General features: G+C 45.8%; 1 protein-coding gene across 3 annotated transcripts; it reads left to right on the top strand.

The window, feature by feature from the left end:
- The first annotated feature begins 6357 nt into the window (after positions 1 to 6357).
- On the top strand, positions 6358 to 10534 carry MID1IP1 (MID1 interacting protein 1). Of its 3 annotated transcripts, none has more exons than XM_021712504.1 (2): positions 6358 to 6382; positions 9307 to 10534. In XM_021712504.1, the coding sequence occupies exon 2, from the start codon at positions 9561 to 9563 to the stop codon at positions 10110 to 10112; it is 552 nt and encodes a 183-aa protein (XP_021568179.1). In that variant the 5' UTR covers positions 6358 to 6382; positions 9307 to 9560; the 3' UTR covers positions 10113 to 10534. The 3 variants fall into 3 exon arrangements, with proteins under 3 accessions (XP_021568179.1, XP_008056751.1, XP_021568184.1); XM_008058560.2 differs by lacking the exon at positions 6358 to 6382 and adding an exon at positions 8603 to 9051; XM_021712509.1 differs by lacking the exon at positions 6358 to 6382 and adding an exon at positions 8796 to 8967 and having other exon boundaries at positions 9696 to 10534.
- Positions 10535 to 10540: the final 6 nt, after the last annotated feature.

The following is a 10540-nucleotide window of genomic DNA, read 5'->3' as shown; positions in this document are numbered from 1 at the left end:
AACTGTGTTTTTCTGTGATAGACGAATTACACAAATGGTACAAAGAAATAAGTACTCGAACCAATTGGTTGAACACATAAAAGGCCTGGTCCCAATAGTAGGTCAAGAACAACATTTATAAAAGCAGCTGACCTAGCCATTCTTAGTGGCATTCAATTTACTTCAACCTGGATATAACAGAGCTAAATGTGCTTTCTGAAACTAATTTAATTTATTAATTTAATATTTCATACACTCTCAAGACTCCTCAATTTGGAATCCTCTGGATTCTGCATTCAATGATTTAGATACTATCCTTCTAGTGGAGGAGACTAAATGAGAGAGATGTGCTTTAATGTTCTTTTTTTATTTAACAGACTTTTTTTTCTTGTTTCTTGTGATCTGTAGGAATATACTTTTTATTAAGTAAATCAAGGTTGTTCTTTATTCTAAAACCCAAGCTCTAATTACTATGTGAATCACCTCAGCATCCCCACTTACATTTGCTAATGGTTTAGATAAGAATGGAAAGATATTTGAGTCTCTCCCATAAAAACCAGTGTCTACAGACACTGCATAGCCTCAAATAAATATTTATGACAAATATTACTGGCTGAACTCTCTGTGACAAACAAGCACATTATACTTCCGGCCAAGGTAATCATCAACTTTGCACAAAATGAAATTACACAAGACACTGTGTTTTAAAGATGGAAAGCATATGTTTCCTTGTTTAATATTTTCCAAGAACAAAATAATAATTATAATAAAGTTCAAGATGCCTATTAATGGTGTACCCATATATTTATTTCCAAATTTCTACTAATTGTGAAAGCATTTAGGAAACAAGGAAATTGATCATGTGCCTTAGTTGGATTTTGGACTGTCCAGGATTAATGCTGACCTAACGTCCAACCTTTATAGGCCAAATTGGTAAGGATAATCTTTGCACAGTAGCATGGTAAAAATAATGCAAACTATAGATAAGTATATATATATCTCTCTGACCAGATTTAGGGTGTAAATGAGGGCATAGGAAGATTTAGTATTCTACTAACAAGATATTTTCCATCTTTAGTAAAGAGGTACAGACCTCATAGAAAGAGTAATAGGTACAAGTTTTCCAGATATTTCGAGTTATCAGCAATAGATCAGAACAACAGAGGTGAATAGTCATCCACAAATGTGCTGTGCAGATGTACTCTTAGAAACAGTATTTAAGGGGTTTATAGAAAAACACTGTTTTAATAGAATCACCTCCAAGAATGTCACCATCTCCAAAGCTAAGGCTTACAAGCTCCCAACAGTGGACATCTTAAACTGCAGTCAACAGGAGCAGAGAGCAAAAATAGTGGTTTCTGCCCTAAGAGTCTGAAGTTTGAAAAGCTTACTGCTTTCTTATTTTTACTTAAGTTGGATGTACACGTTTTTATCCCCAAAATACTGAAAGCATTTAATTGCAAACCAGATCACTGGATCAGATTGTTGACTCTCTCACTTCCTCTCTTCCCTTCCCCTGCCCCCTTGAGAATTTTATATAAATGGAATTTCAAAAAATTATTTAAGTATAACATATATGCAAAAAGTGTTCAAACACAAATGTCAGCTTAGCAAATTTTCACAAATTGAGCACACCTGTGTAACTAGCACCTAGCACCCAGATGAAGAAAAAGAACATTATTATATGTACTACTTTAAATGAAAAGTTAAAATTAATTTAACTTGAATTTTGAGTAGTAGCAGAAGTGACAATGAAAGAGATACTGAACTTTAGAAGAGACTCTTTGCTACAAAATATATTAATTTCCATAGATCCTTCTAAACTGAGAAAAATAATTAAGTATTAAGATGTCGATGTCTTTATTTTTTAAATGGCACACTTTGATTTTAGGTACCCTTGACCTGCTGCAATAAAAGGTGATTCGCTCTGCTACCAACTTCCAATTCTGTTGCTTGCATTATTTTTTCATCAAAGGGTCTAAAATATTTACGTTCTGTTCTGCAATCAGCATACACACTGTTTAGTCTTATTTCTATTTTTAAATGGACTCAAGCTCACCATGAATCTCCTCATCAAGGTTTTTCCATTCCTGAGTTCTTCATTTCAATTCATCTTTTTGTTGGTAGGATTTTACCAGTGAGTTTTTCAAGAAAAACTCTAAGATCATGTTTGAGAATATCTGCCTATTGGTTTTTTTTTTTTGAGTTGGAGTCTCACTCTGTCGCCCAGACTGGAGTGCAGTGGCCGCTCCCGGCCACCGCAGCCTCGACTTGCTGAGCTCCGGCGATCCTTCCGCCTCAGCCTTCCGAGTAGCCGGAATTACAGGCACGCGCTACCACGCCCGGCTGATTTTCTGATTTATTGTAGAGATGAGGTCTCGCTGCCCAGGCGGGTCTCGAACCCGCGGGCTCAGGCAACACACTCACCTCAGCCTCCCAAAGGCGCGGGATTACAGGCTGAGCCACCGAGCCCGGCTGCCTATTGGTTTTTACTTGAGTAACATAATATTTTTGAGTCACATATTCTTTCTTACAACTTAATTGTCTCCTGTCCTGGAATATTTCTGTAAAGTTGGTTGGATTCTCCCCTCCCCTGCAACCACCATCTTTGGTGATGTCTCTTCCTGCTTGAATACTTGAAGACCTTTTTCTTCTTTCTTGAAGTTGGAAAATATAACTAGCTTGTTTTTAACTGTTCTTCATAATTTTACTGGTATACAATGTGCCTATTAAATCTGCAGATGAGAGCATTTTGTCAAGGAAAATTTTCTTTATTAAATCTGAGTTGGGATTTTTTGTTTTTTTCTATTTCACTTGTTGAGGTCTCTTCTTTAGGGACATCAGTTATATTGTGTTGTCTTTGTCTTCTGTATCCAACATTTCCTTATTTTCTTTAACTCTTTTGTGTCTTTTCTCTGTGATTATCTAAACTCTTTGGTCTATGCCAGAAATTTAAATTTCTGGCATGTCTGTTTTGTTCCCCATTTGTAGTTTATTCATAAACTGTAGTGGTGTGTTTGGTGCAAATTTTGTTTCCTTTCCTCTGCAAGTTTCTTGTTCAAATCTTCCTAATGGTTTATTATTTTTCCTATTCTTATCAAGGTCTTCTACAGCTAGAATTTGTGTATTGTATTTACTTCCAGATTTACATCTTTTGTGTGTACTAGCTCTGTTCAGACTGTCTAATATTATGTAGGTGAATTCTCCTCTATTTCATTGTACCTAGTCTAGGTCTAGTATTCTTTATTATTAAAATTAGAAGAGTAGAGTATGAAAGATGGGTATGGCACTATTGAGCCTGTCCACCAGATATTTTATTTTGACATTGTAGCTTCAACAAAATAAAGCTACAACACACACACACACACACACACACACACACACACACACACGTTAGGACTTGAACATTTTAAATATTAATAATTACATGTTTTCTCCCAATGTTCATTTGTAATCATGATTGTAAACTTTGAATCTAATTTCAGAATTTAAACTAATCAAACTGACACACTTAAACAGGATAGTGAAGGAAGAATATTCTCATTGCTTCTTCTCTGCTGATGGTGCAAGAAGATCCTGAAATTCTAAGGGATCCAGGAATAATCAAATTGAGAAGTTTCTATATAGTAAGTAAGAAAACCTATAATGAGTCTTGCCTTTTTCTTATCTACCATACTCAAATTGAATGCATCATTCTGTATATGGTTTAGAGTTCTCTAAGATGTAGAAATGCTGAGAACATTACAAAAGGTATGCATTCGTATTCTCAACTTTTCCTATGCTCTACTTCTCCCGAATTCAAGGCTAAAGAGGCTTAAAAAATGAGATTGTGACAAAATGCTAACTCCAACATATTCAGACATTCCAAAACCTGAAACTAGTAGGTTTGAAGCCAGCTAGGTTTTAGCATTTTCCTGTCTATCTTTTCTCAAGTAAATCTTCATGATGTTGTTTCCTGTAAGGACTGTTACAATGAGATACACTCCTCTGTCCAATTTTGTTAGACTATTATGATGCTATTTCTGCAATTTTGTATCATGTCACAGTGGCTTCTCTGAGTATATGACAAAAATGCATCTTGACCCCATAGGAAGAAAATTGGCCATTAACTTGGAACTTTAGCAAGGCATTTAGCAAGGTCTCTCAATATTCTGTGGTCAAGAAGAAAAATACAGGCTGGAAGATCGTATGATTAATATGATTCATAGCTGACTGAAGCAACATACGCCAAAAGGTGCTAATTAATGGACTGATTTTTTTTTTTTTTTTTTTGAGTTGGAGTCTCACTCTGTCGCCCAGACTGGAGTGCAGTGGTCGCTCCCGGCCACCACAGCCTCAACCTGCTGGGCTCCGGCGATCCTTCCACCTCAGCCTTCCAAGTAGCAGGAACTACAGGCGTGTGCTACCACGCCTGGCTAATTTTTGATTTGTTGTAGAGATGAGGTCTCACCAAATTGCCCAGGCGGGTCTCGAACCCTCAGGCTCAGGCAATCCACTCACCTCGGCCTCCCAAAGTGCGGGATTACAGGCTGAGCCACCGAGCCCGGCCCAATGGACTGATATTAAACTGAAGGAGCCCTCCAGATGTTCTACAGCATTTTGCCCTTTGCCCAATGCTGCCTGACATCTATTACCAAATGTATGGGTAAGATCCAAGTGCATTGCGGCACAGAATCCGAACCCAGGAAATTAAAACGGTTTGAACTAATGGGCCAAAGCCAATGAGATAAAGTTTAAGCAGGATAATATGAAGTTCTGTACTTTGGTCCAAAAAGATCTTCCACGTCTCAAGAATGGGATACATAAAATTTTGTTAAATGGATAACAGCATTTGGGTATAGCAGCTTAAACAAGTCCACTAAATGTTAGGCAGCATTATAAGAAGTAGATATCTATTGGGCAGTAGAAAGAACATTGGATCTGGCATTAGAAAACTGGGTCAGATCCCAGTTTTGGCACTTGGACTCTTATACTCTTTGATCCTTACTTTCTTATCAGGGTTGTTGTAAAGTTAAAAGGAGTTAATGTGTCTTTTGAGTTAACACATTTAAGTTCCAAAGACTTGTGCTCAATAAATATGACCTATAAAAGTTGCCATTCACAATAAAATAGGTGGATGTGTCATACCATTTTGTCCTAGAAAAGATGGCACTTGGAATGCGTTTCAGGGGCTACGTTTGCAAGCAAACAGGAGCTACTTTTAAAGACAGTGACCAGGATGGATGAGCGACTTAAAAGAGAACATGAAGAACTGCTACAGGAACTGGGGATAACTGACTTGAAGAATAGTGGAATCAAGGAGTCCATATCCACCTTCAAACATCTGATGGTGTATTGCATGGCCTCCTGGAGAGCTCCAAAGTGGCAGAGCTAATACTGAAGGATGAAAAATACACGAATGTGGGCCAGGGCGACCACTTGGTGGGGATGTTGTGATCGATTTCAGCATAAGTGGATGATAGGTCTTTAACACAATAGTCTGATTGTCATATTCCTAGGACACGTTTCATGAAGTGGATCCTTCTAAGTTCTGTCTCAAAGTAATCCCGGATTTCCACTATCTTGAATTGGGCTGGCTTCTTGCCTTAAAATATCACCTTCCCTCCAACTCTAGGCTAGACCTCTTCTTTCTCCAGTCTGCCTTCCTTCTTCCACCAGTTTACTCTTGCTCACTACTTTGTTTAGGAATTTCTGGTCACCTTAACATGCCATCTTCTCCCAAGCTATCCAAACTTCCTGTTGGCTGAAGTAAGAAGGTAATGTGGGAATTAAGAATCAGCATTTGAGAGTTCCAGAATTGGAGCTGTGGATGAAGAAATGGGGTGGGTGCTTCAGACAAAACTCTTACTGGTAATGAAGCATATTGGATAGAAAGTAGAGACTAAAGAAAGGCCTCTTGCCTTGAGCCTGTTGGCCTACTACAAGAACTCAAAAGTTCAACAGATGACTTCCTCTGTCTTCTGGAAGTAAAATGAATCCTGAGCAGGTGGTTTAGCACCTCCAGTCTGCTCCAGATCAAGATAGAGAAAGTGCCTGGGGCAACCAGAGAGGTTGTCTGCCTTCTGCCGGGCCTGAGTTAGCCAACTCCCCTCCTGTTTGACCCCAGGGAATCATTTTTACTTTTTTACAGCCAAGTATGGGGGGGGGCGGTGGCGGGGAAACTGGCTGCGCGCCGGTTGCCAGGGACGCGGCTGCCAGCTTGGCGGGGTTGGGGTGAAAGAGGACGCTGGGGGGAAGGGGGAAGACTCCGTGGCTTCTAACTGGCTGGAGCCCGAGTTCTCATTTGCATAACATTCTATGACGGCTTTTGATTGGCTGAAGTAAGAGGGGCGGTGGTGGGGTGATTCCAAGGGCCCGGAGCTCTGGCCCGCGGACCTTTCGTTCTGGAGTAACCCCGGTGGGTGTGAGTTGTTGCGCGGACCCGGGGGACCTGGGAGGCCCGGTTTGGGAAGTTTTGCAGGCAGGTGTATGAGCCATCTTTCTCTGACAGTGTTTAAGAAACGTGCACAAACAGCGGCTGGGGTTCAGAAACTGGAGGATGAAGGGTGACCTCCAGACCAGACAGAAGGAAGCAGATGGGGGAGGGGTGGAGGCCAACAGGAAGGAGTTAGGGGCTTTCTTTCACGCTGAGCTTTTTTGCTGGGTGGGATCTCTTCGCTAGATTACTTGGATTTCCGTTTTCCATGAGTTATTATCACACTCTCTTGGAACAAGGAAGAAGAGAAAAAGAGGCAAGATTCTGGCATTTGATAGCTTAAATCTAAATACTGGGTTTTCATCCGGGTGCATACGTACTTAAAATATCAAAAGGGTCTGGGATGGAGGACAAAATATATTTTAATTTATGAGAAGATCAGCTACTGGAAATTGTATATTTGTTTTGCTTGAGTTTTCCTCTTGCAGTACTCTTTGAATCTCCCTAGACATAAGAGTTTAAAACCAGCCTAGACTATTTTATACTCTTGACTGCTTAAGCACTGGGGGGAAGGGTCTGTGGCTCATCATAGCCCATTTCCACATTTTTAAGGTTTCTGAGTTCACACAAACACCTCTGGACTATGAGGCCCTATACTAATTACAATTAACCTTTGTTAAAAAAAAAAAAAGACCTTGCAATTTACATAGTAATTTTTACTTCCATTATCTTATTTAGCCTTAACCAAAATCCTTGGCACAGCCCCTTGATAATAAACTGAGACTGGAAAAGTTGCAAAGTCTACGTGTGTAAATAGGGAAGGTGAGATTATTTTAATACTTCAAATTGATATAGAGCGCTTTTTTCCCCTCCACATTTTTCTTATTATTGATCTTCCCCCAAACCCTTCTAGATAGGTTGAGCAGGTAACATTATCTTAGTTTTACAGATAAGAAAATATTGTCAATGATCTAGAGCTAATAGTCCTGGGGTGGGGGCTCTGGGCTGTGTCTCCAGTGGTCTGTTCTGTTGCCAATTTGTCAGTCCTTGTGGCACCAAGTCAGCTTTTCACTCAAAAGACAATCAGGAAGCTGGTTTGCCATGGAAAATATTAAGTGTAGATCTTAAGGTGAAAAAAAAGAGGAAGAGAAAGCAACCCCTTTGTTATGTGCTTCTCCCTTCTTTTGGCACTTTTTGTCCTGAGGGAAAACACTGTACTAACGGCACCCCGAAAGATTTAGAGAAAATAAATTTAAAATGAGAAGTTTGAGTGTTGCTGGACACAATTGTCTGCAGAACTATCAGAGAAGATTGGTGGATGAGAAGCATGGTAAGGACAGTGAGATGGGAAAAATAAAATGGGCTGTGGTTTGCAAGTCCCAAAGTGAAATTTAGGGTGCAAGGCTCTTAAAAGTTAAATCCAGCTATTTGCTACATAGCGTAGGCCCTATTAAATGACCCTGTGCTTTAAGAACTGTCTTTTGAAAGGAACACTTCACACATACACCCTCAAATATAATTACTGGACACATCCCCCACTTTTCTGTTAAATGATGAAAGACACCCAACACCAGGTCTAACTACTGTCAACCCCTCCTGGCCTCTCGGCAGCCAAAAGGCCACATGGCCCAGGCTCTTTAGCATCACAGCATAGCTGACTCGGACAAAAGTCAAGAACTTGGCTACTTCTTCCCATTGCCACGTTTGATCCCTTAAAAAAATCTGCACATCCAGTGGTAGGATTCTCTTCATCCCTGGCAGCAGTTGTTATAGGAAAGACTGGCAAAGACCCCGCCTGATGGAAGGCAAAAGTCCCTAAAGCTCCCCGTGGGTCCCTCCTCTCCTCGCGCCCCTCCTCCCCACGCAGCGGGCCAAGGCCAGGGCCACAGCGGGAGCACTGCGTGTCCACGTGCACCCAGCATGCCTGACCACCCTTCTTACGTAAGAGTCCGGGGATGGAGTTGCGGCTGCTGCCCGGACCCTCTTCCCCGACGGCTAATAATAAACCCGGGCTGTTGTTTCCGGGCCGCGGCCACTCTAGATTCGGGGTTGAGGGGCTCATTTTGCAACCAGGGCACGTGCGTTCTGGTCATCCCGCTCGGGGAGCGCGCGCAGAGCCCGCCCAGCCCCCACACACCAGCCCTCCTTCCAGCCAGTCGAAACGCTGGCGCCTTCTTCACCCGCGCGGGGCCTGACTCTCCCCCCCCGCCGGCCTGCCCTGGGCTTGGCACCGGAAAGGCGCGGCTGCTCCGTCCCTCCTCCGCCCTGCCCTGCCCTGCCCTGCCCTGCCCTGGCCTGCCCCGGCGCCCTCCCTCAGCCCGGGTATCAGGCGAGAGGCGGAGCTGGCGCGGCGCGCCCCGCCCCCACTGTAGAAAGGGCCGGGCGAGTGTTACTCGCGGTCATCCCTGCTCGGGCCTTTTATCTCGGTGCTGCCGGGGGAGGAGGGAGGAGGAGACACCGGGGGTGGCCCACAACGCCGGCGACACCTTTCCTGGACTATAAATTGAGCACCTGGGATGGGTAGGGGGCCGACACCTCCACCGCCGCCCTCAGTCACAGTCCGGCTACTGACCGCAGCAGCGCCCTTGGGCAGCAGCCGCTGGCAGCGGGAACACTGACCTGCTAAGGAGCAGAGGAATTTCAAGGCGCAAGAGGAGGTGGGTGCCCCCGCCCCATCGCTCCCGGGCCAGCGTGGTTGCTTGAGCTGAGGTTTTCCGGAGAAAGAAGTTGGGGGGGGGGGTTCTTCCCTCCGCGCGGCCCTCGGCTGGCTAGGGAGGTGGGACCGCCCGGCCGCGGGGAGCCACCCAGGCATCGTCCCGAGCAGTAGCCGGGGAGGGTGGTGCGCGTGGGCTGGGCCACCAGACATCCTAGCCGGGGGAATAATCTAATCTGTTCTTTCGTGTCTCGACCAGGCCAGGGCTCAACCCGACCACCCTCCGCCATCGCGAGCTTCCGGCCGCCAAAACCGGGGAAAGCCGCGCTTCTCGCAGGGCCAGGCTGCCAGCGAGACGAGAGTTGGAAAGAGCGGAGGAGGAGCCGGGAATCCCGCCGCCCCAGCCGTAGCCAGGCCCCAGGCGCGGGCCTCCGTGAGCGCGTGAAGGCGAGCACCCCTCCGCTCCGACCGATCACCCGCGTGCCCCTGCACTCCGGCGCCCGCGCAGCCACCATGATGCAAATCTGCGACACCTACAACCAGAAGCACTCGCTCTTTAACGCCATGAATCGCTTCATCGGCGCCGTGAACAACATGGACCAGACGGTGATGGTGCCTAGCTTGCTGCGCGACGTGCCCCTGGCTGAGCCTGAGTTAGACAACGACGTCGGCGTGGAGGTAGGCGGCAGTGGCGGCTGCCTGGAGGAGCGCACGCCCCCGGCCCCTGGCCCGGGCAGCGCCAATGGCAGTTTCTTCGCGCCCTCCCGGGACATGTACAGCCACTACATGTTGCTCAAGTCTATCCGCAACGACATCGAGTGGGGGGTCCTGCACCAGCCGCCGCCGCCGGCGGGGAGCGAGGAGGGCAACGCCTGGAAGTCCAAGGACATCCTGGTGAACCTGAGCCAGTTGGAGGGTGCGGACGCCGGTGAGGAAGACCTGGAGCAGCAGTTCCACTACCACCTGCGCGGGCTTCACACTGTGCTCTCGAAACTCACGCGCAAAGCCAACATCCTCACCAACAGATACAAGCAGGAGATCGGCTTCGGCAATTGGGGCCACTGAGGCGGGGCGCCCGCGGCTGCCCAGCACCCTTTCGGCCCCGTCTCTTACCATCTCTCCTTCCTCAAAGCTATTTTCTTTCTGGCTGTGGGTCGCGAAGGGCAAACTTTAAAGTTGGGGGGCTGCGTATTACAGGGGGCGCAGTGGGGCTGTGTGAAGGAGGGGCCTCGCGTGTGAGAGAAAAGTGGTGGCGGGAGAGGGGGGTTCAAGGACCTCCCGGGAGGGGGCCTGCATTCTGTGTTGGTGGGAATGGAACTGGGCTGACGGCCTGCATTCAGCCTGTGCCTTTCCTGGGGTTTCTTTTCTGTTCTTTCCGGAGGAGTAGATCCCAAGAAGGGGCCATGCCAGGGCGCGGCGCTGGGTTGCCACACTTGGGAGAGCAGCCCAGAGCAGGGTGCTGGGGAAGGCGGGGCGCAACGCCTCCCCCCACC

This window comes from Carlito syrichta, unplaced genomic scaffold, assembly GCF_000164805.1.
Source record: "Carlito syrichta isolate Samal-C Ts95f unplaced genomic scaffold, Tarsius_syrichta-2.0.1 Scaffold90095, whole genome shotgun sequence".
Taxonomy (NCBI): Eukaryota; Metazoa; Chordata; class Mammalia; order Primates; family Tarsiidae; genus Carlito; species Carlito syrichta.
Note: the sequence above shows the minus strand (reverse complement) of the source record. Positions and strands in the feature narration are given on the sequence as shown.

What these genes read in the sequence shown, in the direction of transcription:
- MID1IP1 (XM_021712504.1), top strand. Translation starts at nt 9,561, where the DNA reads ATGATGCAAATCTGCGACACCTACAACCAGAAGCACTCGCTCTTTAAC.